This window comes from Sciurus carolinensis, chromosome 14, assembly GCF_902686445.1.
Source record: "Sciurus carolinensis chromosome 14, mSciCar1.2, whole genome shotgun sequence".
NCBI classification, from domain to species: Eukaryota; Metazoa; Chordata; class Mammalia; order Rodentia; family Sciuridae; genus Sciurus; species Sciurus carolinensis.
Window position 1 is genome coordinate 37,062,266 of NC_062226.1, and position 25,310 is coordinate 37,087,575.

General features: G+C 46.1%; 2 protein-coding genes across 2 annotated transcripts; one reads left to right on the top strand and one right to left on the bottom strand.

Annotated features, from left to right (window-relative positions):
- The first annotated feature begins 861 nt into the window (after nucleotides 1-861).
- On the top strand, nucleotides 862-13,858 carry Cd72 (CD72 molecule). The gene is made up of 10 exons (XM_047525755.1): nucleotides 862-943; nucleotides 1,050-1,157; nucleotides 1,725-1,796; nucleotides 2,578-2,667; nucleotides 2,977-3,312; nucleotides 4,813-4,848; nucleotides 11,641-11,783; nucleotides 12,415-12,518; nucleotides 13,191-13,328; nucleotides 13,569-13,858. Exons 1-9 carry the CDS (start codon nucleotides 862-864, stop codon nucleotides 13,321-13,323), a joined length of 1,104 nt encoding a protein of 367 aa, XP_047381711.1. The 3' UTR covers nucleotides 13,324-13,328; nucleotides 13,569-13,858.
- Tesk1 (testis associated actin remodelling kinase 1) lies at nucleotides 13,858-19,438 on the bottom strand. Its single transcript, XM_047525754.1, has 10 exons — nucleotides 18,185-19,438; nucleotides 17,919-18,040; nucleotides 17,735-17,783; nucleotides 17,060-17,206; nucleotides 16,658-16,740; nucleotides 16,402-16,492; nucleotides 16,072-16,155; nucleotides 15,840-15,929; nucleotides 15,601-15,715; nucleotides 13,858-15,021 (listed from the first exon to the last, which is right to left on the bottom strand). Exons 1-10 carry the CDS (start codon nucleotides 18,401-18,403, stop codon nucleotides 14,135-14,137), a joined length of 1,887 nt encoding a protein of 628 aa, XP_047381710.1. The 5' UTR covers nucleotides 18,404-19,438; the 3' UTR covers nucleotides 13,858-14,134.
- Between the last annotated feature and the right edge of the window lie 5,872 nt (nucleotides 19,439-25,310).

The following is a 25,310-nucleotide window of genomic DNA, read 5'->3' on the forward strand; positions in this document are numbered from 1 at the left end:
ATGCAGGGGCAGCAGGGATGCGACAAGGCTGGAAGGGGCGGGATGGGAGGAGGAAGGGGGTGATTGACAGCAGTTGGACAGCCAGGCAGAGGGGGCCAGGGAAAGGCAGTGGGAGTCTGGGGTGTCTACAGAGGAAAACCTGTGTGGCCCCTTGTTCTCTGCATCTTCCAAAGACCTGCTACATTCCCAGGAAGGGCTCTGAGTGAGGGCCTCTTTGTGTGTGGCAGCTCTGAGGGCTACACAAGAGGGGAGATGGATACAGCCCGAAAGCCCCCAAGCTGATGGAGACATGAGACCCATTTGAGTCACCAAATCAGGAACCTATTGACCTACTAGAAACCCCAGAATGACAAAGAGCTAAGGCTCCATGCTGGGAGACACAATCTAATGGCAAAAATGGAACCTCATTCTGGAGCAATGATCGGGGAGATTGCCTGGTGTCAGTTGGACACAAAAGAGCTCCAACTTCATATCAATAAGCCCCAGAGGGGGGCAGTCAGGAGGGGAGGGCAAGTCAGGGACAAGAACCAGGAGCCCAGGCACTGGAGCCAGCAGTGTGGAACTTCAGTAGGATACATGAAGAGTCAGGGCAGAGGGCAAACACAGGGTCCCTGGCTCTGTGCTCTGGACCTCAGTGTTCCTCTCCTGCCCTTCTGGCTGTGACCCAGGGATGACTTCTGCTTCATTGAGCCCATCTATCAGAAGCTCATTCACGCCTTCCTCTTTTGTGAGTGGGAGGGCGAAGTGCTAAGCAGTGCAGTCACAGAGATTACAGAGTCTGAGTGTGGAGAGGAAAGTGGTCAGGAAGGTTTGGGGCCTGTGCATGAGGGGGGAGACTATCCCGCAGAGGTGATCAGTACCATGGCTGAGGCTATCACTTATGCAGACCTGCGGTTTGTGAAGGCACCTCTGAAGAAGATTGTCTCCAGTCGGTTAGAAGAGGGTAAGGGGGAAATGGGACTCCTCCATCCTGCCTATCCCCTTTCACAGTCCACTCCCACCCCACAGATCCCACACCTGACTTCCACTTTGGTTCCTTTTCTCCCCAGACCCAGAGGCCTATGAGGACGGGGAACTCACCTATGAGAATGTCCAAGTGCCCTCAGTTCCAGGTGGGGCCTCGGGCTTGGCCTCCTCTGGACTAGGGGACAAAGCAGGTACGGAGAGCCCAGGGGATGTGTCTGTGGGGTTCTGTGGAGCTGGGGAGTCCACAGGAGTCTTGGGAGAACAATATTTTGGAGAGGAGGGGAGTTCTTAGAAGAGAGCAGGATAAATGGGAACTAGATGAAGAAAGGTCCCAGGGGCGACTGTGGAGATCCCAGGGGGACCAGTGGGGTGGGGGAGGGGAGGGTGTGGCCGACAAGTGCCTGAGGAGGAATCAGGGCAGCCCTGTGGGCGATGGGTTCTGGTGGGAAATGGGGAGCGGGAGGAGAGAAGGGGGATGGGAGAGGGAAGAGAGCGATGCGGGGTGGCCGCTGGGGACCTGCAGATGAGGGCTCCTGAGGTAGCGGTAAAGGGAGACTGGGAGGGAGAGGAGGTGGGTGGGGATGAACGGAGACCTGGAGGGAACTGAGAGGGTCCCGGGAGCCGAGGAACTCCGGGAGTGTCCCGGAGCAGAGGCAGAGGGCGTCACAGGACAGGCTCGAGTCGACTCAGGCCAGCGGGGTGAGCTGCGGGGAGCGGGCGGCGTCGGGGCTTTCACACCGGACCTTGCTCTTCCGCAGGGCTTAAGTCAGAGCAGCCAAGTGCGACCTGGAGCTCCGTGACGTCGCCACCTGTTGGAAGACTTCTACCCTGTGGGTATTGTCCCTTCTAGCCCTGTCGGTGCGCTTTTGGGGGTGGCAGCCCCGGCGTGACGCGGGGGTGGGGCTGGGGGCTTGGAGCTGGTGGCTGAGCCCCGGCCCATCCTGTGCGGTTCTTATTTTTTTTTTGTAGGGTGGGGTGGGGCGCGGGTGTTTACCGGTGATTGAACTCAGGGTTACTCGACCACTGAGGCACATGCCCAGCCCTGTGTTGTATTTTATTTAGAGACAGGGTCTCACTGAGTTGCTTAGTGCCTAGTTGGCTGAGGCTGGTTTTGAACTTGGGATCCTCCTGCCTCAGCCTCCCGAGCTGCTGGGATTACAGGCGTGCACCACTGCGCCCGGCCCGTGTGGTTCTTTGTGGGGATGAGCCCAGGGCGCAGCCCTGGGACGGCTCCACCGCCCCTCAACCCCAATGCCTGCTCCTGTAAACTACCCCGCCCCCCGTAGGGATTATTCCGAGACTCGTCAATCCAGATCACTCCTCACCCTTCATATGGTCCCAATACACATACCCCGCCATCCCCTTTCCCTCTCTCTTCTAAGATTTAGTTCCCCTCCTACCAGGTAATGCTTCTTAACCCACTTTATCAATTATAAATCCCTAGCCCACATTCTAGAACACCGTCTCTCCTCTACCTGAAAAATCTCCTACTACCCGACAAACCCCACCCTGCTGCTCCCTCTTAAAGATGTCCTCCTCAGGAACCTCACCCATCCCCTCAGTCTAAAATTCTTTCCTGGGACTGACTACCCTTCATCCTTGTCCCTTAAGGTCGACAAGCCTGCTTGCAATACCTCCTGATCGGCCTGCTCCTCACCTGCCTGCTGTTAGGGGTGGCCGCCATCTGCGTGGGGGTGCGCTGTGAGTATGGCGGCCCCATTTCCAAGTCACCTCAAACTACTTCTCTCCTCTTCCCCATCAGTGCCCTACATAGTGGAGTTCCTAGTCACCACCACCACATCCTTAGCTTTTGGTCTGGTTTCGAGTAAGGTCTGTTTTCCCCATCAGTCCTTACCTAATTCAGTACCTCCTTAAGCTTTAGGCAGTCGGGTCTTATATTTTAGCGTGTTATGCAAAAAGTTCTGTAAAAAATGACTGATGCTGCAGTCTCAGGGCATCAGGGCACGGCTGGAAAAGATGCCCTTCAAATTTCTCTTTATGGTCAACCAGATCTGCAGGTATCTCAGAAGCTCCAGCAAGTGCACAGGGTTCTGGAAGTCACCAACAGCAGCCTTCAGCAGCAACTTCACCTGAAGATAACTCAGCTGGGGCAGAAGGAAGAGGCTCTGCAGGAGTCTGAGAAGAAACTGCTCCAAAGTCAGGAAGTACTACAGGTGGAGCAGAGTGATCACCAGGCTACTGAGGGGAAGCTACAGGCCTGCCAGGTGGACAGAGAGAATACCCAGAGGACCTTGCAAAGGGAGGAGGAGCAGAGGCGGTCCTTGGAGCAGAGGCTACACAACATGCAGAACACAGTGAAATCCTTCTTGACATGCTCCCCACCAGGTGTCTGCTCTGGGAGAAGGGAGGTGGGAGAGGTGGCCTGTGGAGGATGGACGGAAGCAAGGAAACCCTTGTGGCAGGGCTCTATCTAGCTCCCAGGGACCAGTGGATTGTTGTTCAGGAAAGGGCCAATGAATCAGAAGAATGGCTGCATGAGTATGCAACCTTAGCCAATGGGGAGAAGGATCAAGGAGAATACTGGATTTAGGGGCCTCCCTAGCTCTAAGGCAGGTCCTGGTGAAGTGTGAGTGGCAGCCAGCAGTCCAAATCACACTGTTTAAAGTAGCATGGCGCATACCTGTAGTCCTAGTGGCTCAGGAGGCTGAGGCAGGAGGTTCATGAGTTCAAAACCAGCCTCAGCAAAAGCGAGGTGCTAAGCAACTCAGTGAGACCCTGTCTCTAAATAAAACACAAAAAGGGCTGGGGGTGTGGCTCAGTAGTCAAGTGCCCTTCAGTTCAATCCCTGGTACCTCCCCACCACCCAAAAAAAAAGTAGTGTGGCAAAGTTAGTTTTCATCTGGGTGACATCAGCAGCAAGGATCTAGGAGCCCCTTGAATTTGTATGTGAGGTTGGTTGTTTGCACATTTTTCTAAAGACTGGGTGGCAGCTTTAATTAATTTTCAGTACATCTGAGCTCGCCCAAAGGTTAAGAATTACTAACTGACACTAGGTATGGTGGGGAGGTGGGGCAAGACAGCTAAAGTTCTCAGGAACATGTGGTACCCATAATGAGGTAGATGGGTGGAGTTGTGGTTTAGGGAATCAGGATGGGGCATCCATCCATTTTGAAAGCAGGAGCCCAGCCAGTAGGTAGAGGTTGGGGAAGGGACACCTAAAATAGGAAAGACTGTGCAGAAGCAGGTTGAGGTTCTAGGCAGGGTGCCAGGCCTCAGAGGACTGGAGTTTTCATGGACTGTGGTGGGAGTTGGGTTTTATCTGGCTCAGAGAGCATCTGGATGCTTTCTCCAGGCTTAAAACAGCAAGATTACATGCAGACACATGCTGAGACTCAAACCCAGCGCCTCATACATGCGAGGCAAGCACTCTACCACCGAGCCACAACTCCAACTCCCCTTATTTTCTTAAACTTCTTATCTACTATGCCTCAGTCCCATGACAGTGCTGCCACCCATTCCTATAGCTGCAACCCAGACTATTTCTCTGCTGAAAGGTTGGTTGCAGACTTCCACTCTGATCACAACTGTCCAGGCTTCCTCTTTTTTTCTCCCCACCAAGGCCTTCAATCTAGGAGCCCTTGTTCCCTTTCTTCCCATTAACTGTTTCCTGTCCTCATTTGTCTCCCTACTCCTCTTGTGTTCTGGAGTTCATCATTCAATAACTCATCCATTTGTTGCATTGTCTATCTGTTGCACTAAACTGGTAAAAACTCTACTTTCAGGGTGGGGATGTAGCTTAGTGGTAGAGCATTTACCTAGTATGCATGAGGACCTGGGTTTGAGTCCCAGCACTGCAAAAACTAACTTTTGTTTTTATTTTTGCAGTACCAAACATGGAACACATGGCCCCACAAATGCTAGGTAAGTAGTGAACTGTATCCCCAGACCTATTTTTAAATTTAACTTTGAGACAGGGTCTCACTAAGTTGCCCAGATTGGCCTCCAACTCACTATCTTCCTTCTTCGACCTCCAGAGAAGCTGGGATTAGAGGTTTGTGTCATCAGGCCCACCTCTATTTGCATTTTTTAAACTTTTATTTATTTATTTTTAATTATCTTTTTTTGACAGTGATAAATGTTTAAAAAATTTTTTTTCATACCTGTATACAGGGTAATAATGTCTGTCTCAATCCACTGTCCTTCCCATCCCCATCCCCTCTCCACCCCTCCACTCACTCCCCACTCCAAAGTTCCTTCATTCTTCCTTACCCACCCCATATGATGGATCAGCATCTGCTTATCAGAGAAAACATTCAGCCTTTGGTTTTGGGGATTGGCTTATTTCACTTAGCATGATATTCTCCAGTTCCATCCATTTACCTGCAAATGCCATAATTTCATTCTTCTTTAAGAATGTATATATGTACCACAGTTTCTTTATCCATTCATCTGTTGAAGGGCATCTAGGTTGGTTCCATAGCTTTGCCATTGTGAGTTGAGCTGTTATAAACATTGATGTGGCTGTATCACTGTAGTATGCTGATTTTAAGTCCTTTGGGTATAAACCAAGAAGTGGGCTAGCTGGGTCAAATGGTGATTTCATTCCAAGTTTTCTGAGGACTCTCCATACTGTTTTCCAAAGTGGTGGCACCAATCTGCAGTCTCACCAACAATGTATGAGTGTACTTTTTCCCCCACATCCTTGCCAATACTTATTATTGCTTATATTTTTGATAATTGCCATCCTCACTTATTCTGCCTGGAGTGAGATGAAATCTTAGAGCAGTTTTGATTTGCATTCCTCTAATTCCAAGAGATGATGAACATTTTTCATATGTTTATTGATCAATTGTATTTCTTCTTTTGCAAAATATCTATTCAGTTCCTTAGTCCATTTATTGATTGGGTTCTTTGGTTTGTTTAGTGTTAAGTTTTTTGAGTTCTTTATATACCTTGGAGATTAGTGCTCTATCTGAGGTGCGTGTGGTAAAGATTTTTTCTCACTCTGTAGGCTCTCTCTTCAGATTGTTGATTATTTCCTTTGCTGAGAAGAAGCTTTTAGTTTGAATCCATCCCATTTATTGATTCTTAATTTTACTTCTTAATTGCTTTACGTGCAGGGTGAGAGACAGAGGTTTAATTTCATTTTGTTCCATATGGATTTCCAGTTTTCCTGTCACCGTTTGTTAAATATGCTATCTTTTCTCCAATGTATATATTTGGCACCGATGTATATTTTTGGCACCTTTGTCTAGTATGAGGTAACTGCATTTATGTGGGTTTGTCTCTGGGTCTTCTATTTTGTACCATTGTACATGTCTATTTTGGTGCCAATACCATGCTGTTTTTGTTACTGTTGTTCTGTAGTATAGTTTAAGGTCTGGTATTGTGATGCCTGCTGCTTTACTCTTCTTGCTAAGGATTGCCTTGGTTATTCTGGGTCTCTTATTTTTCCAAATGAATTTCATGATTGCTTTTTCTACTTCCACGAAGAATGTTATTGGGATTTTAATAGGAATTGCATTGAATCTGTACCATACTTTTGGTAGTATGGCCATTTTGACAATATTAATTCTGTCTATCCAAGAGCATGAGAGATTTTCCATCTTCTAAGGTCTTCTTCAATTTCTTTATTTAGTGTTCTGTAGTTTTTATAGTAGAGGTCTTTCACCTCTTCTGTTAGATTTATTCCCAAGTTTTTGTTGTTGTTGTTGTTGTTGTTGAAGCTATTGTGAATGGGGTAATTTTCCTAATTTCTCTTGCAGTAGATTCATCGCTTATGTATAGAAATGCATTTGATTTATGGGTATTGATTTTATATCTTGCTTCTTTGCTGAATTCATTTATGAGTTCTAGAAGTTTTCTGGTGGATTTTTTTTTTTGATCTTCTAAATGTAGAATCATGTCATCAGCAAATAGTGATAGTTTGAGTTCTTCTTTTCCTATTCATATCCCTTTAGTTTTTTTCATCTGTCTGGTTGCTCTGGCTAGGGTTTCAAGGATGATGTTGAATAGAAGTGGTGAAAGAGGGCATCCCTGTCTTGTTCCAGTTTTTAGGGGGAATGCTTTCAATTTTTGTCCATTTAGAATGATGTTGGCTGTGGGCTTAGCATAGATAATTTTTACAATGTTGAGGTATGTTCCTACTATCCTTAGTTTTTCTAGTGTCTTGAATATGAAGAGGTGCTGTATTTTGTCAGATGCTTTCTCTGTGTCTATTGAGATAATCATATGATTCTTGTCTTTAAGTCTATTGATGTGATGTATTATGTTTATTGATTTCCATATGTTGAACCAGCCTTGCATTCCAAGGATGAACCCCACTTGATCATGGTGCACTATCTTTTAAATATATTTTTGTAAGCAATCTGCCAGAATTGTATTGAGAATGTTTGTGTTGATGTTCATGAGGGATACTGGTTTGAATTTTTCTTTCCTTGATGTGTCTTTGTCTGGTTTTGGTATAGGGTGATACTAGCCTCATAGAATGAGTTTGGAAGATTTCCCTCTTTTTCTATTTCATTGAATAATTTGAGGAATATTGGAATTAATTCTTCTTTGAAGTTCTTGTAGAATGTGGCTGAGAATCCATCTGGTCCTGGGCTTTTCTTGGTTGGTAGGCTTTTGATGGCATCTTCTATTTCATTCTTGAAATTGATCTGTTTAAATTGTGTGTGTCCTCCTGCATCAGTTTGGGTAGATTATGTCTCCAGAAATTTGTCAAGTTTTCTATTTTATTTGAGTATAAATTTTCAAAATAGTTTCTAATTATCTTCTGTATTTCAGTAGTATCTGTTGTGATATTTCTTTTTTCATCATGAATTTTAGTAATTGGACTTTTTTTCTCTTTTATGGTAGCTAAGGGTTTATCAATTTTATTTATTTATTTTTTCAAAGAACCAACTTTTCATTTTGTTAATCTTTGAATTGTTTCTTTTGTTTCAATTTCATTGGTTTCAGCTCTGTTTTTAATTCTTTCCTTTCTTCTGCTGCTTTTGGTGTTGCTTTGTTCTTCTCTTTCTAGAGTTTTGAGATGTAATGTTAGGTCATGTATTTGTTGATTTTTTATTCTTTTAATGTATGTGCTCAATGCAATGAACTTTCCTTTTAGCACTTCCTTCAGAGTGCTAAGATTTTGATATGTTTTATCAGTGTTCTCATTTACCTCTAAGTATTTTTTTATTTCTTCCTTGATTTTTTCTTTTATCCATTCATCATTCAATAGCATGCTATTTAGTCTCCAGGTGTTGGAGTAGCTTCTATTTATTTTATTTTATTGTTGATTTCTAGTTGCGTTCCTTTATGATCTATAAAATGCAGGGTAGTATATCTATTGTTTTTTGTATTTGCTGAGAGTTACTTTGTTACATAACATATGGTTTATTTTAGAGAAGGATTCATGTGCTGCTGAGAAGAAAGTATTCACTCAATGATGGATGAAATACTCTACATATGTTTGTTAAGTCTAAATCATTGATTATATCATTGAATTCTATAGTTTCTTTTTTTAGTTTTCATTTGGAACATCCATCCAGTGGTGAGAGACGTGTGTGTTAAAGTCACCCAGTATTATTGTGTTGTGGTCTATTTGATTCTTGAAATTGAGAAGGGTTTGTTTGATGTACATAGATGCTCCATTGTTTGGGGCATATATATTTATGAATGTTATGTCTTGTTGCTGTATGACTCCCTTAAGCAGTATGAAATGTCCTCCTTTATCTTTCTGACTAACTTTGGTTTGTAGTCCACTTTGTCTGATATGAGGATGGAATTCCCTGCTTGTTTACACAGTCCATGTGAGTGATATTTTTTTTTTTACCAACCTTTTACCTTCAGTCTGTGGATGTCTTTTCTTAGGAGGTGAGTCTCTTGAAGATAGCATATTGTTGGATCTTTTTTTTTTTTTAATCCAATCTGCCAGTTTATGTCTTTTGATTGAGGAGTTTAAGCCGTTAACATTCAGGGTTATTATTGAGATATGATTTCAATTCCCAGTCATTTTCGTTTATATTTTTGTTTTTAACTTGACTTAGTTTCTCCTTTGATTGACCTTTCCTTTACTGTAGCTCCTCCCTTTGCTAGCTTTCATCGTTTTTTTTTTTTTTTTTTCTTCATTTCCTCCTCATGGAATATTTTGCTGAGAATGTTCTATAGTACAGGCTTTCTAGTTGTGAATTCTTCTAACTTTTTTTTTTATCATGGAATGTTTTTATTTCATCTTCAAATCTGGAGCTTAATTTTGCTGGATGTAAAATTCTCAGTTGGCATCCATTTTCTCTCAGAGCTTGATATATGTTATTCTAGGATCTCCTGGTGTTGAGGGTCTGGGTCGAGAAATCAGCTGAGATCTGAATTGATTTCCCCCTCTATATAATTTGTTTTTTTTTTTTTTTTTTCCTTTCACAGATTTTAAAATTCTATCCTTATTCTGTATGTTAGTCATTCTCATTATAATGGGTCTTGGTGTGGGTCTGCTGTAATTTTGTACATTTAGGGTCCTGTAAGCCTCTTGTAGTTGATTTTCCATTTCATTCTTTAGATTTGGGAATTTTTCTGATATTATGTCATTGAAAAGATTGTGCATTCCTTTGGTTTGTATTGCCACACCTTCATCTATTCCAATAAATCTTAAATTTGATCTTCTCATGCTATCCCTTATTTCTTGGAAGTTCTGTTCATTGTTTCTTACCATCTTCTCTGTGCTGTCAACTTTATTTTCAAGAGTATATATTTTGTCTTCATTGTCTAAGGTCCTGTCTTCCAAATGGTCTATTCTGTTGGTGATACTTCCCATTGAATTTTTAATTTGGTTTATTGTTTCTTTCATTTTGAGGATTTCTGCTTGATTCCTTGTTATAATCTCTGCCTCTTTATTGAAGTCATCTTTCACTTCCTGTATTTTCTCTCTAATACCATCCTTCGTTTTGAAGATCTAACTATGTATTTTCTAAACTCCTTTTCTGACATTTCTTCTACTATTTTATCTATTGATTCTATTGTTAGAACATCTTGGTTTGTCTGAGGTACTTTGTTCCCTTGTTTTTCCATGTTGTTTGTGTGTCTTCTCATCGGCGGTATGGAGCTGAGGCAGTACAGATTCTACCCTGTAGTCTTTTATAGTTCCCTGAAGGTTTCTAGTACCTCACCTGTGGGTACGGTGACAGTGGGCAGCAGGCAGTTCACTGGAGGTCTGTGGGTGGTCTGCAGACTAACAGCAGATGATTGGTGGGTTGATGTTGGGTGGTGGGTGATGGGTGGGTAAAAGGTGGGTGATGGGCAGACAAGAGGGGCCAATGGCAGATGATAGGTAGCAGTCAGTGGGGTATCAGCACTTAAAAAGCAGGCAATATATTGGCAGACGGTGGGTGATCACAGTGGACAAATGGGGTAAACAGCAGGGTATTGGTGGACAGGGAAGATCACCTCACAGAGAAACAGTATTTCCTCTACTTGAATCCCGAGTTAAGCGACAAGGAACGCAGCCTTCCTCTAGTCTGCCATCTTGGATTCTGATCTCCATTTGCATTTTGGCCTATACACCTCTCCAACCCCAATACTGGGGATTGAATCCCAGCCCTTTTCATAAAAATTTTTTATTTTGAGACAGGGTCTCACCAAGTTGCTGAAGGTCTTGCTGAGTTGCTAGGCTGGTCTCAAACTTGAGATCCTCCTGCCTCAGTCTCCCTAGTAGCTAGGATTACAGGTGTAGGCCACCACACCCAGCTGATTTTTAAGTGATGGAGTTAGGACTGATGTATTAAAGCACTGGAGAGGAGCACTGGATTGGGGCATAGGATGTTAAAGAGAGATGTTTATTTCTTATGGATAATCAGGAAAAGAAGTACAGAGACAAACTTTGAGGTGGGAAGGAGGGAAGTGGAGAGTATTTACAAAACAGGAATTAAGCAAAGCGGGAACTAAGTTTGTCTCCTTATGGAAGTATATAGAGAGGAGGCAGCTAGTGGCTGGAGGAGTGTGATGAAGTTTTAATGGGTAGAAGGGAATGCTTTAGGGAGCAAATGGATGAAAGAACAAATAGGAGGCCTGTTGACCAAATACAGGGGCCTAGGTGAAGTTAATCAAACTGTTGATGTAGACTGAAATCTTTCAGAAATTGGGGAAAATAATCAATCCAGTTAAAATAAATCTCTCAGATTGTTAAGAAGAAATGTTACCTGGCATGGTGGCACACACCTGTAATCCCAGCAACTCGGGAGGTTGAGGCAGGAGAATCACAAGTTTGAGGTCAGCCTTAGCAATTTAGAGAGGCACTAAGAAACTTAGGGAAACCCTGTTGCAAAAAGGACTTGGGGGCTAGGTCGTGGCTCAGTGGTAGAGCACTTGCCTAGCACGTGTGAGGCCCTGGGCTCGATTCTCAGCACCATATATAAATAAAATAAAGGTCTAAAGACAATTGAAAAAAAAAAAAAAAAAGACGGGGATATTGCTCAGTGGTTAAGCATCCCTGGGTTCAATCCCCACTACCAAAGAAAGAAGAAGAAATGTTGCTGAATGTTAAAGACACTTAAAAAAAAATTATACAGAGGTAAGGCATTTCCAGGAGAGGAAAAAGAAAGGAAGATTGCAAAGATCAAGGACTAGAAGTCGACGAAGGTACTGAGATTAGACCTAGAGGAATGTTGTTAGCAACCAGATTGTGAGTAGTCACTTTCATCCTAGGTGTTGTGAAGTTGCACTCTCTCTGCTTCGTAGGCAACTGCTGCCCAGTGGGATGGATACTGAGGGAGAGACGCTGCTTTTACTTCTCATCTATTCGTCAGACTTGGAAGGAGAGCCAAAACTATTGTAAATCTTTTTCCTCCAACCTGGCTACATTCGATGAAAGTGATTACTCAGTAAGCATACCCTTACCCACAATATGAAGGGGCATTGTTAGATGAAGGGAGGTATGTCATTAAATCAGGAGTAGCAGTGCACACCAGACATGCATGCCATGGCCTGCATTCCTTTTCCATGGCAAATACTGATAATCACAACACTTGTTGCCACTAAACCTGGAAACAGGCTGTCTTCTCAGCCCTATGTTCCAGGTGGCTTCCACCAACTGATTAGAGTTAGCATGAGAGCTGAAACTGATAAATCATCCCAACTTTGTGTCTCATCTTGCTGGTCAGCCCTATAGGCTGATAAACAGTTCCTTGACTGTGAGGTGCCAGATTTGGTGGGTTGGATCATACTGCTTCCTTGGGATCAGAACAGTCCACATAGCAACTGCTCTCCAAAGGGTAGCAGAAACTCTTACCCAGGTGGGAAGTGAACTAAAGAATGAGACTGCATCTGCAGGGTGGCACTTGAAGGACGCAGGAACAAGTCATGTACATGTACAAGACATGAGTTATCATGTAACAAAGATGGGCACATCCTCCTTTGCCAAAGTTCATAGACCCTTTCCTGGGGTCTATATTTTCTCCTATATTCTCATCACTATCCACACATCTCTGGTTTCTCTGAATCTCATATTATCAGTCCAACAAAGAACCTGTATTTTCACACGGTGGTTCAGATTCATATTGGATTGGCTTCAACTCTAATAAGGACCAACAGAAGACTTATAGTTCACGATATTTTGGGTAAGTTTGTGAGGACTTTTTGGCATTTTCAATTCCATAATCCCCTCATAAAGACAAAATAATAAAATTTCTTCCCCAACTCCAGCTCCCAAATTCTTTTATAAATCAATACTATATATTTTTATTTCCCCTATTTGATTAATAACTCTAGAGCAGTCTTATTTTCTGTTCTATCTTTGGTATTTAGAAGTCCCTGGCATAATTAAATAACAATTACTAGGTTGGGATCTATGTCATCAGTCAGAGGGAGAAGCTGAGGGTTTAGCTAGGGGGTCACAGTCAAGAAGGAAAACTGCATTCTGACTCCCCACCCCTTGACAGAGCTGCTCGAACCCGGGTTGTACTTTTTCAGCCCAGGTCACTTGGGGCACTAGAGCTGCCCCAGGGAAATGAACAAGGGACACTGGAGTAACTTGAGAATCACACCTAAGGACTGTGAAACAGGGCAGCCACCTCCTCATGTTCCCTACCTGGAGTTTTCATCTTTAGGATCTGGGGTGATTTCTTCAGACCTGGACCTAAAGCCTTTTCTAGCTGGAGTCCAGAAATCTACCTCTGAACAATGCCCAGATGTGGACTTAGGCTAGAGCAAAGGAGAGAGGGTAGGATGGGCTAGGAGGGGTCCAGAGCACTTCCCGCTCCTACTCATTCTACAGCTTGTCTGTCCTTAAGCTCAAGATGCATGATGATGAAAAAATATTGGGCATGGAGGAAGTCAGAGTCAGAGACATGTACACAACTCCTTCCCTGCATCTGTGAGCTGTCACCTTCCAGGTTTCCAGATGGGGACCATTCTTTTCAATGAACTGGGTAAGCATGAGATGGGTCTGAGGCATGGGAATCCAGGGGCAGAGGGAAAACCTGTTCTTGGGTTCCATAGTCATATCCTCAGCCTCTGATGACTTGGTCTGCCTATGTAAGTGTAGGTTGGGCAGGTAAGGCTGGTGATGTGGCTGTCCGGGGAGCTGGGAAGAGATAGCATAAGCTGGATGAGGGTTTGGTGACAGTCCGCTCATTGATGTGAAGCTCATTGATGCTTTACTCTTCCAGACATCATGCCAACAAGAGCTCGTGACTCTGATCCCTATCCTGCGGCCTGCACATCCTAAGATTGTCATCCCCAGGCATTCCCTGAGCCTGGGCATTGCCAAACCAAGGACTGATCCACACCCGACACTTCTGGCCAACCTGCTTGAAACCCTGTCCCAGAAACTGGACTGATCCTGGGAAGGAGATAAAGAAGCCTCTAGAAGGGACTTTGACCTCCCTCAAGAACCTCCCATACTGGAAATGGGCAGGGGAGCAGGGCGCAAGGGCTGAGTGGATGGGGCGGCCCGGAGCCAGCCAGGCAGTTTTTATTGAAATATTTTTAAATAATTTGCACGTGTTAGTCTCGTGTGTCAGCAATGCTGTGTCTGGTTCAGTGATCCCCGTGGGAGAGTGAGCCCAGGGGTTGGATAGGAAGTGCTCTGTCCCTTGAGTCCATGCTGAGGCTCCCCTACGGGGAGAAGAGCCAGTCAGCCCATCTGGGGCTGCCACTGTCCAGCAAATGCGCTCTGTCCTTACAGGGTGTCCTGAAGGCCAAAGTTGGAGGCCTGAGATCACAGGCCCCTCTGCTAAGAACGTGCCCCAGGCAGCTGCAGGCTGGGCGTGGGTGGCTTGGCGTGGTGCCCTCGGTGGCAGAGGAGACTGCCCGCCTCACAGTTCAGGTTGCGGTAGCGGGCGACAGCTGGGGTAGGGCGGGGGCACATGGACAGGAAGCCAAAGCTAAAGGGGCCGAGGCAGCAGCCAGGACAGGGCAGCCCCTCCTCGGGCTCCCGGGGAGCTGAAGGGGGTGGCGAGGGTTCTGTCCTTTCCAGGGCTGTCGCCCGGGGCAAGCTATGCTGGGCCCGGTTCCAGGGCTCCCCAGCCCAGCCTTGTGGGGAGTTCACCACCACAGCTGGAGGGTTGTTGTTGAGGGGAGGTCCTGATCTAGGGGACCAGGGCTGGGAGGCTGAGGAACAAGTGCTAATGAAGTTGTCTGTGGCCACCGCCAGGGGCAGCTGGGGAGCTGGTCCTGGGGGTTCTGGCTCTGGGCTGCTGCCCTCACATTCCATCTTTTCTTCAGTCGAGGGACCCACAGCAGGAGGGCCAGGACCTGGCAGTGCAGTCTCCATACGTCGAGGGAGTTCAGGGGATGAGGGTAGTGAGCGGCAGCGGCGGGCAGGTGTCCCAGGCTGGAGCAGGGTCTCTGGAGTAGTCACCAAGGGCAGCTGGGTAGAGGGCAGTGGTGATGGTGGAACAAGGTGCAGGGGAGTGACCGGCTTGTTGGGTGTGTCCAGGAGCTTGATCTTGCCACCCCTGAGGTCTTCCCGTAGTGAGAAAGGGTTGACTCGTGTCAGATTGTCCCCCCAGTGGGGGGGTGATTCTGGTGATGGGGGCAGGAAGAGGTCTGACCGGCTTCGGGAAAGCCGGGGGTCTGGCCTGGGAAGCGTGGCAGCGGGACCACCTCTTGGAATAGATCCTGTAGACAGAGAAGTCTGTGATCACTGTTCTCAGCCTTTGATCATTGCTTCTGAGTGCTTCATTATTCCCCAGGAGGCTGGTGGGACTAAAGCTTAGAAGAGGGAACACACAGGGTGCTTTGGAAAAGGGGAATGTCACCTCCAGCCATGTTTTATCTCTTCTTTCCTTCTTCTGCCCCCTTAGGCTCTAGCATTAGAAAACTATCTTCTCTGAGATGTCCTCCCACCCCACCCCACGCCAACTCCCAGTCTTCTCAACTATTAAATCCACTTAACCTCCCCCAGATAACTCCCTTGAGCTCTAAGGAGGAGAGGCAAAAGGACTTTCATTGGGTCAAGGTCATTTCATTTATCCTGTTTTTTTTTTTTTTTTTTTTTTTTTTTAGTACCAGGAATTGAATCCAGGGACCTTTTACCATTGAGTTACATCCCCAGCCCTTTTTCTTTTTCTTTTGAAACAGGGTCTTGCTAAGTTGCTGAGGGTTTCACTGAGTTGCCTCAAACTCGAGATCCTACTGCCTCAGCCTCCTGAGCTGCTGGAATTCCAGGTGTGCACCACCATGCCTGGCTTCACTTACCCTGATTATGTGTCAGGGGAGTCCTGGTAAGGGGGGCTGGCTCAGGCAGCTGTTCAAGGATCCATTCTAGGTGCTGGGTGATCTCAGTGAAGGGGGCCCGGGTGCTGGGTTCCATCTGGTAGGTAGAGAGGTGCTCTTACGAGGGTCTGAGTTTTCTTCCCATCATTGGAGACCCATAGAGCAGCCATATCAGTTCATGGATGGGGGCAGGGGGCCGGAAGGGAAAGAGAGGCTCTTACACTGCAGCAGTGGATGGCCAGGAGTAGGAAAGGCAGCGGGCAGTCATCCCCAACCAGGGTTCGGAAAGCAGGCACATCCAGGCCAAAGTCCTGAGGACACAAGCAGGGCCTCTAAGTCACCTTTCCTTGGGTTCTACTCCTGCTATGGGGACCCTTACCTCCAAGGAACCCTCCTTGATTATGGGCCACCTAGTCTGGAGTCTACTTCTGCTTCAAACCTAGAGATGTTCACCTCTGTACGGGGTAGGTAGTCAGGATCTGCAGGTACTCGGGCGATGAGCTCACAAAGGACAATCCCAAAGGCAAAGACATCAGCCTAGGGGTAGGAGATAATAATGTCAGGGGGACAACTGACAGTTTTCACTTCAGAATTTTGTAGGACTAGGTCAGGATTTGGGGAGGCAATCTTGACAGTTTTCATGTGTAGGGAGGGTGATGGTGAGGGCATGGGGGATTTGGGGGTTCTTGAATATCTGGTAGGACTATTGTTAGAATGAGGCCTTATGAGAGCATCTCAAGAGTCTCTGAAGGCCGTTGGGGCTCTGATGGGTTAATGTCTTACCTTCTCATCATACAGCTCACCCCGCAACACCTCTGGAGCCATCCAGTATGGGGAACCCACCACAGCCAAAGGCTCCTTCCTTGCCCCTTCCCTGCAGGGGCAGGGGCGGGGTAGTCAGAAACATCTACTCCGGTATGTCCCCAGGCAAAAAAGTATGAGGTGAGGACCCTCCCCACCCCAAGGAAAATGTCCCTGGGGGCTTTACTTCAAGTGAAGACCTCTGGGAGGCTGGGGGGAATAAGGGTATTTACTTCACCTATACACAGGAATCTTTTCAGCCAGCCCGAAATCACCCACCACGGCTGTGAAGCCTCGGTCTTCCCGTCGGACCAGACAGTTCTGATACATACAAATAGACATCCTCACACACTTATCACCTTTTGCTCTCTGGTCTCTCAATATACACCCCAAAGCCCTGTCAATCCAACATAGCCCCACCCTTTCTCCCAGTTCCCCAGTGCACCCCAATACTGCGACATTATCAAATACTCTAAACAGTGTGATAGCTATTAGTCCTTCAGAGCCTCTCACCCTAGGACCCCAGAATTCCCCAAAACTTTGCCACTCCAATATCCTAATATATCTATTTTCCACATTCCGACATCCATGGGCCTGTTATAACCTAATAGTCATGCCTTCACCCATGTTAGCAGCCTACCTTGGATGTGAGGTCTCGGTGGAATACACCTTTAGCATGCAGGTACCGCAGGCCTCGTGCGATATCCAGAGCTAGACGGAGCCTGACTGACCAGGATAGGGGCTCTGGGGAGCTCAGCAGCTGTTCTAGGGTTCCTCCATTCATATACTGGGGCATAGGGAAAGGAGAATGAATGTAAAGGCCTCAGTCTGTATTCTATGTCTCCCACTTATAAGTCAGGGGACACTCAGGAGGATCACAAAAGTCAGAAGTGTGCATCTGTGCTCTAAGGACCTTCATTCATGTTCTAGGGCTGCCCTGTCCAATACAGTTGTTGCTAGCCATGTGAAACTATTTAAGTTATTAAATTTAAATATAATCAAACATTCAGTTCCTCATTCACACCAGCCACATTTCCCATGTTCTAGCCTCCCCACATGTGGCTGATGCTACTGTACTGGACAATACAGACAGAACACTTCCATCACTGCAGAAAGTTTATGGGACAGCTGTGTTATAGAGGTTACAGGGAATGAGACCAGACGAGGCTTCCTATATGTGGTTTGCTCAAAGGCAAGTTCTGGAAGCCTCCCCTGGGAGGAGGTCCTATGCCTCTCCTTATTCTCTGTAGATCCACCAGGCCCATTGATCCCTTTCCCATTGGTGATGGGTTCCCCTTTATTAACCTATCCTCACCTCTGTAAGAGCGTGCAGTTGTCCCTGGTGCACACAGACCCCCATGAACCTGGAAGAGGATGGGAAGGATAGGAGTGCAGGCTGTTAGAGATCCAGCCCATCCTCAGTTCCCACTTTCCCCGCAGGTTCTTCCCCTTTCCCTCCAGTCCAGCAAGGTGCCCAGTAAGAGGCTGGAGTCGTTTACCTTAGGATGTTAGGGTGCCTGAGCCGGTTCATCAGCTGCACCTCCCGTAGTGTATTGCCCCGGTTACTGGGGAGCTTGTTCATCTTCAGCACCATGACTTGCCCTGACTGTCGGTGCCGAACCTGGGGGCAGTATGGGCCGGTGGGGGCCGGACAGGTTGGGTGGGTCGCCAGAGTCTGGGATCTCTACCCGGGTTGTGGGCCCCCAAGTTCCAGCCTCTTGTCGAAGGCTCGGTCCCGCCCCTCTGTCCTCTCCGCGGGTCCTACCTTGTAGACCTCAGAAAAGAAGCCGGCCCCGATCTTCTCGGCGCAGTGGAAATCGTCCACGCGCGCTAGGCTGGACACAGCGCTGCGGAGAGCCCGGTAGGAGGAGGGGCGGCCCCGGCCCGGGCCTCCGCCTGCGGCCCCCGGCCCAGGCGGCCCCTCCCCCGGCGCCTCTCCGGGCCCGGGCCCAGGGCCCCGCAGTGGGGGCCGTTCCCCGGCCATGGCCGGGCCCCCAGCCCAGGCCTGGCTCACATGGCAGGGTCCCCGGGGCCCGGGCAGGCCGCGCTCGCCATGGGCGCGGGCCTGCCAGATCAGGGGTGCCGGGACTCCCGCTCCCGCCCTGAGAATGGAAGACCTGCCCAAGATCCCGGGCCCGCCCCCGCCGCGCCGGCTAGCTGGGCCCGGGGGGACGCCGCTCCGCTCTGCGCAGGGCCTGGGCCTGGGCCCGGCGGTGGTGGCAGCGGTGCTCCCGGGAGCCTGCGGGCGGGCGGGCTCCCCGCAGGCGGAGGCGGCGGGCGGCGGCTGCTCCGCTTCGCCGCCGGGGATCAGGCTCCGCGGCCTGCCAGGGGCGGGGCTGGGCCCGGCCGCGTTTAACTCCTTGGAGCCCGGCCTCCGGCAGCGGCCACGCCCCCCAGGTACGCAACCTCCGCCGGTGGTAGCGACACTCTAGGTGAACTGGCCCGGGCGCCGGGGTCATACGAGTTCAGGCCCGGGTTTGAGTAACTGAAGGGAATTAAGGGAGGACTGCTCAAACGTCTTTTAGCTCAATTAAACGTCTTTGAGCTGCCCCAGTAAGCCTTTCTTCTCCCTCGGGTCACAGTCCGCGGAGGAACAAGTTCAGGAAGCCTCCACCTGGGGCTCCTGGGCCCCATGGATCAGCATGGCAGAAAACTAACCCCTCAGGCCAGCCATAATAGCAGGCAGCCCAGCAACCCGTCCACTTTCCGGCCTGCGCTCCAGCCCCGACTGTCCATTTCCCAGGTTTCTTCGACCCCTACACACTAAATGTCTGGAGCTCCTGACGCCATCTACCTTCTCCTCGGGCGTTTGTGATACCCCGGGACTATGGGGAGCCCCTGGCCGGCCCATCCCTGGCTTGGCCTCGATTACTCCTCACTCCATCCCACCTCCCCGAAATAAAGTTCAGATTCCAGTGCTTCAGCTCAATGGCCACCCAGTCTGGACCTCCTCTTCTTTGTCCAAATGACCCTCTCTTAAGAGAAGCCTCCACCTGCCGGGGAGCCCCTTCTTCCGTGACAGGCTGCCCCTCAGCAAGATCCCACCCCGTCAAAGACCGTTTTCCCTCTGAGATCCCTCCCCTTTCCTTAGAATGACAGTGCCACCATCAGGGTGCACCAGAATCCCTCAGTGCAGCACCCCGTCCTCTGTGTGTTCCTCCCACTCAGTGAGACCTCTCTGGGTGACTGCACTGGTCATTGTGACCCTTCCTCTCAAAGTGACTCCTCCCCTCGGTATTGCCCAGCCTTTATCAGTGTGACCCCTCTCATCGGATCCTCCCTCTGTCAAGTAGGAGCCGGGTCTGCCTCCTCAGGCCAGAGGAGGAGCTGCAGTTGCCCTTTTTTAAGTCGGGTCGGCGTCCTGAGTGCGCAAGCCCAATCTTGGGACGCCCAACTCGCCTTACCCAGCGCTTCCGGTTCTGCCCCTGGCTCCTCCTCCCGGGTCATTTGAGAAAATACCAATCAACACCGGGGTTGGGTGACGTCACTGGTTCTGGGCGGTCGGCTCCGGGGCTAGAGGTTTCCAGCTCCAGTGAACTTACCGCCACCTAACGGCGGAATGGCGGGAAGGCGCGGGCCTCGGGAGTGGACAACTGAAGGAGCAAAGGCTGAACTTTTTCTAAGAATTTTAAAGTACTATTTTTCTGTTGCAAGCTAAGAAATATAAACAGTCTGCATCGCGTGAGTGACTGCCTTCTATCCTATTCCTGTCACACATTTATGAGAGTTGGAACCAAGAACTGCTATTTACCTGTCAAGGGCTAATGAAAAAGAAATAAAGGTTTTAGACGATGCATAATTTAAGAATTGAGAGAAGGTATAGGGAAGGTATCCCACCAGTTTGGAGAGAAGAAAGGGAGCCATTTCCAATCCTTGCAGTGCTAGTTTAGGGAGTCCAACGCTGATAGCAACCTCTGCCTAGGGCATATTCATTTTTCCAGAGGCATTTGGTCTCAGCAGTACATGCTTACCAGTTAAATTAATGTTAACATCTACCACTACTTTTGAATTTGCTTTTTAAAATTGTGTGAAACCTCTAAGTACTAGGAATTTATGCCTCGTTTAAATTAATATTAACATGGTTTACTTAATGGACCATAGGTCTGACTCTTTACTTAACCAAGTTTAAGAATCATTGCAATTGGTGATTGTAATTTTTTTTTTTTTTTTTTTTTAATCTTTTCCCCTACTAGGGATGCTCTACTCTCAGTAGTAGGGGTGCTCTACTACTGAGCTACATCCCCAGCCCTTTATATTTTTCGAGACTGGGTCTCACTAAGTTGCCTGGAACTTGTGATCCTCCTGCCTCAGCCTCCAGCGTAGTTGGGTTTACAGGTGTGCGCCACCCAGTCCACACCAGGTTAATTTTTAAGTGTTTATCTGAGATACTGGGTGACATTAACCAAGATTTAAAAAAAAATTTTGGAGGAGTAAACGTGCGGGTGGGTGGAAGATAGATGATTGTCATAAGCAAGGGATGATGGTCAAAGAAACCTTATGGGTAGATGCCATCAATCCATGTGGAATATACAAGGGCCGTGCCTTCTTTTTCATATGTGGAAGCACATGAAATACCTGCTTTCATGGACCTTCTATACCAGTGATTCCACATGCGCAATTCATGACCAATCTTGTTTTCTCTACACCCCTGCCTTCTTCCAGGAACCAACTATTTGGTGCATATTTCTGCCAGTGTATCATTTCATCAGTAAATATTAATTTTATTGTCTCTAAAGATAGAAGGTTGATTCTTCTTTAAAACAAAAATCATAGTATCATCACTTTTTTTTTTTTTTTTTTTGTACTGAGGTTAGAACCCAGGGGCACTTAACCACATCCCCTGTCTTTTTTTTTTTTTTTTTTTTTTTGTCTTGCTAAATTGTGAGAGTCTGCTAAATTGCCGAGACTGGCTTCAAATTTATAATCCTTGTGTCTAAGCCTCTGGAGCTCCTGGGATTACTGGCCTGTGCCACCATGCCCAACAGTGTCACACCTTTTAAAAAATACACTAATATCTTAATAACACGAATCCAGTTGTCCACATTTCTCCTGTTGTCTTATGTTTGTTTGTTTGTTGTACTAGGGATTAAATCCAGGGGTGCTTAACCACTGAGCCACATCCCCAGCACTTTTTATGTTTTATTTTTGAGACAGGGTCTCACTAAGTTGCTTAGAGCCTTGCTAAATTGCTAAGGTTGGCTTTTAACTTGGGATCTTCCTTTCTCAACCTCCCAAGGTGCTGGAATTACAGGCATATGCTACCACACCCAGTGATATGCTTGGTTTTCAAAATTATTTACTTAAATTGAAATTCAAAGAATCTTAATTCTTACATTATAATTGATATGTCTTTTAGTCTTTTTAAATTTCTTAAACCCATTTTCCATCTTTTTTTTTTTAAGAATTCATGTCATTTGTCCTATGAAGTTTCTCGAAGTCTGAATTCTGATGAGCTGCTTGTGGTGTAAATTAGTATGTTCCTCAGGCCCTTATATTTCATGTAAGTTGATGGTAGACATTTGATCAGATTTAAATTAGATTAATTTATAGGTGGTTTTAGTACTTTTGTTAGGAGGTAGGTGATAGTGATTTTTTTTTTTTCTTTTTGCATTGGGAATTGAACAGAGGTACTTTACCACTGAACTACATCTCAGCCCTTGTATATTTATTTATTTATTTATTTATATTTTTAAAATATGGGGTACTAGGGATTAAACCCAGGGGCACTTAACCACTGAGCCACATCCCCAGCCCTTTTCTATATTTTATTTAGAGACAAGGTCTTGCTAAATTGCTTAGGGCGTGGCTAAATTGCTAAGGCTGGCTGTAGACTCACAATCCTCCTGCCTCAGCCTCCTGAGCTGCTGGGATTACAGGCATGCAGCACTGCACCTGGTTTCATTTTTTATTTTGAGACAGGGTCAGTCTTGCTAAATTGCTGAGGCTGGACTTAAACTAGTGAGTGAAACTCCTGCCTCCAGCTCCTGAGTTGCTGGGATTATAGACGTGCATCACCAGTTAAAAGGGCTGATGATTGATGGTAACTGATGATTATCATTGTCTAGACCTGGATTTCTTAACCCTGACATTATTGACATTTTGGGCCAGATAAGTCTTTATTGTAGGAGGCTGTCCTGTGTCCCTGTGTAGGATATTTAGCTGTATCCCGGGCCCCTACTCACTAGATGCCAGTAGTACTTCTTCCCATTGTGACAACCAAAAATATCTCTATACATTACCAGTTGTTCCCTGGGGAATGGGACAAAATCGCCAATGATTGAGAACAAGTGGTCTAGGGGAAGGGGACAAAATCGTCAATGATTGAGAACAACTGGTCTAGTTTTATTTATAAAAGAGCTAGAAAACAATATTCTCATTCTATCATTCCTTCTTTATTAAGTAGAATATTTTTATATAGAGAAACTTTTCCATGTTAACTATTTGTTACCCAGAGATATAATTTGTAGGGAAAATTGCATAAATGTTTGTCAGTTTCCCTTTTATTTTACTGACTTCAAAGTAATGAGTTAGTTACCTAGCATCTTCTAAAGTTGAGGATTTAAAAATTCTCCAATGAGGATTTTTTTGTGTGTGTGTTACTATAAACTCAAACACGTGTGTGATATGGTCATTTGTTGGCAGTTATTACCATTTTTGATGTTAAATTGTCTAATTTTGATCAGTGGGAATTACCCAAGTCGGCTTCTAAGTCCTTTTGACATAATTCTTGATATGGTTTGAATATCACCTCCCAAACACATGTTGAAATTTAATTGCCATTGTAACAGTGTTAAGAGGTAGGACCTTTAAGAGATGACTAAGTCGTGAGGGCTCTGTCCTCATGGATGGATTAATACTGTTTTCCTAGAAGTGACTTCTTGATAAAAGGATGAGTTCAGTCTGATTTCCTCTTTTCTCATTTCATGCTTGCTTGCCCTTCTGCCATGTGACAATGTAGCACAAAGGCCCTTGCCAGATGCCGGCACCATGTTTTTGTCATTCCCTTCCTCCAGAACTGTGAACCGAATAAACCTCTGTTCATAAATTAGCCAGTTTGTGCTCTTTTGTGATAGCAGAAAACAGATTAAGAAAACACTCCAGGCTTCTTGCTGTTTTCTATGATAAAATGTTCCAAGCTATTTTGTATATATGTAGGCCAGAGTATTGGCAATTTAGACATCAAAATCGGGTACCAGGGATATAAGGTTATTTGACCTCAGAAAGAGCAGTTAAATGAATGTAGTCAATTACCCATTCTTCTAAAAAAAATCTCCCCCAATTTCTTTCTTTTTTTTGGGGGGGGGGGGCAGGTACCAGGGATTGAACGTAGAACACTGGACCACTAAGCCACATCCCTAGCCCTTTTTTTTTTTTTTTTTCCCATCACCCCCTTTAGCACTTTTTTGTATTTTATTTAGAGACAGGGTCTCACTGAGTTGCTTAGTGCCTTGATTTTGCTGAGGCTGGCTTTGAACTCGTGATCCTCCTGCCTCAGCCTCCTGAGCCACTGGGATTATAGGTGTGGGGGGGCCCAATTTCTTTAATATGAAAAATTCCAAACATGCAGAAAAGTTGAAGGTATGCACAAGAACATCTACATACCCTTCACCTAGATTGAATAATTAGTAACATTTTTTGTCATGTTAGTTCTCTCTCTGATCTGATAAGCATGATGATATATAATATAGTATAACATCTTATTTGAAAATAAGTTGCAGACATCATGACACTTAATTCCGTAATCATTAGTGTTATCTCCTGAGGTCATTTTCTATGTAACCATAATATTGTGTCTTGGGGCTGGGGTTGTGGCTCAGTGGTAAAGCGCTTGCCTCACATTCATGTGGCACTGGGTTCAGTCCTCAGCACCACATAAATAAATAATAATAAAAAAAGGGTATTGTGTCCACCTACAACTTAAAAAATTTTTGAAAAATATTGTCTTGACTTTTTTAAAAACATGTTTTTAGTTGTCAGTGGATCTTTTATTTTTCTTATTTATATGTGGTTCTGAGTGTTGAACCCAGGGCCTCATGCATGCCAAGCAAGTGCTCTACCACTGAGCCACACTCCAGCCCCCTGACTTACTTTATTTGGTTTCTTTTTGTTGATTTTAGTTGTGGGTGGACACAATATCTTTATTTTATTTTTATGTGGTGCTGAGGCTGGAACCCAGGGCCCCATGCATGCTAGGGGAGCACTCTACCACTGAGCCACAACCCCAGCCCTCTCTATTTGGTTTCTTGATTCTCCTCATATTTCATTGTTCCTTCTTCCAGGTCTTTGCTGATTCTTCTTCATCTCCCTGACCTTTAAACAGTACTGCATGTATAGTGCAATACCTAGGACTCTGTCCTTAGGTTCTTTCTCTTCTCTATACACACTGGGTCATGTCATTGACCTCAAGGCTTAAATACTATCTTTATGTGGATGGTTCTCAGTTTCTTGCTGTTGCCATAACTCCTCTTCCGAACTGTAGAGACACCTATGTTTAATTGTTTACTCATCATCTGCACTTGAATATTTAATTGGTTTTTAAAAATCAGTGGGTACAAATAACTTTTTTTTCTTTCTTTCTCATATCTGGCTTATCAGCAAATCATATAAACTGTATCTCCCCCACCCACCTCAGTACTGAGGATTGAACCCTGGGGCACTTTACCAATGATCTACATCCCCAGCCCTTTTTTTTTATTTTGAGACAGGATCTTGCTGAATTGCACAAGTTGGTCTCAACCTTGTTGATCCTCCTGCCTCAGCCTCCCATATAATTGGTATAATTGGGATTATAGGCCTGGGCCCTAATGCTCAGCTATGCTGTACCTTTGAAATCTATAATCCAATCCAAGACTTATTGTCTCTTACCTAGATTGCTGGAATAGCATACATTT

What these genes read in the sequence shown, in the direction of transcription:
- Cd72 (XM_047525755.1), top strand. Translation starts at nt 862, where the DNA reads ATGGCTGAGGCTATCACTTATGCAGACCTGCGGTTTGTGAAGGCACCT. An exon ending in TCGATGAAAGTGATTACTCA is followed by an intron (nt 11,784 to 12,414) that starts GTAAGCATACCC and finishes TCATATTATCAG; the next exon opens with TCCAACAAAGAACCTGTATT. An exon ending in TATAGTTCACGATATTTTGG is followed by an intron (nt 12,519 to 13,190) that starts GTAAGTTTGTGA and finishes TCTGTCCTTAAG; the next exon opens with CTCAAGATGCATGATGATGA.
- Tesk1 (XM_047525754.1), bottom strand. Translation starts at nt 18,403, where the DNA reads ATGGCCGGGGAACGGCCCCCACTGCGGGGCCCTGGGCCCGGGCCCGGA. An exon ending in GAAAAGATTCCTGTGTATAG is followed by an intron (nt 16,493 to 16,657) that starts GTGAAGTAAATA and finishes CTGCCCCTGCAG; the next exon opens with GGAAGGGGCAAGGAAGGAGC. An exon ending in GTGAGCTGTATGATGAGAAG is followed by an intron (nt 16,156 to 16,401) that starts GTAAGACATTAA and finishes TCCTACCCCTAG; the next exon opens with GCTGATGTCTTTGCCTTTGG.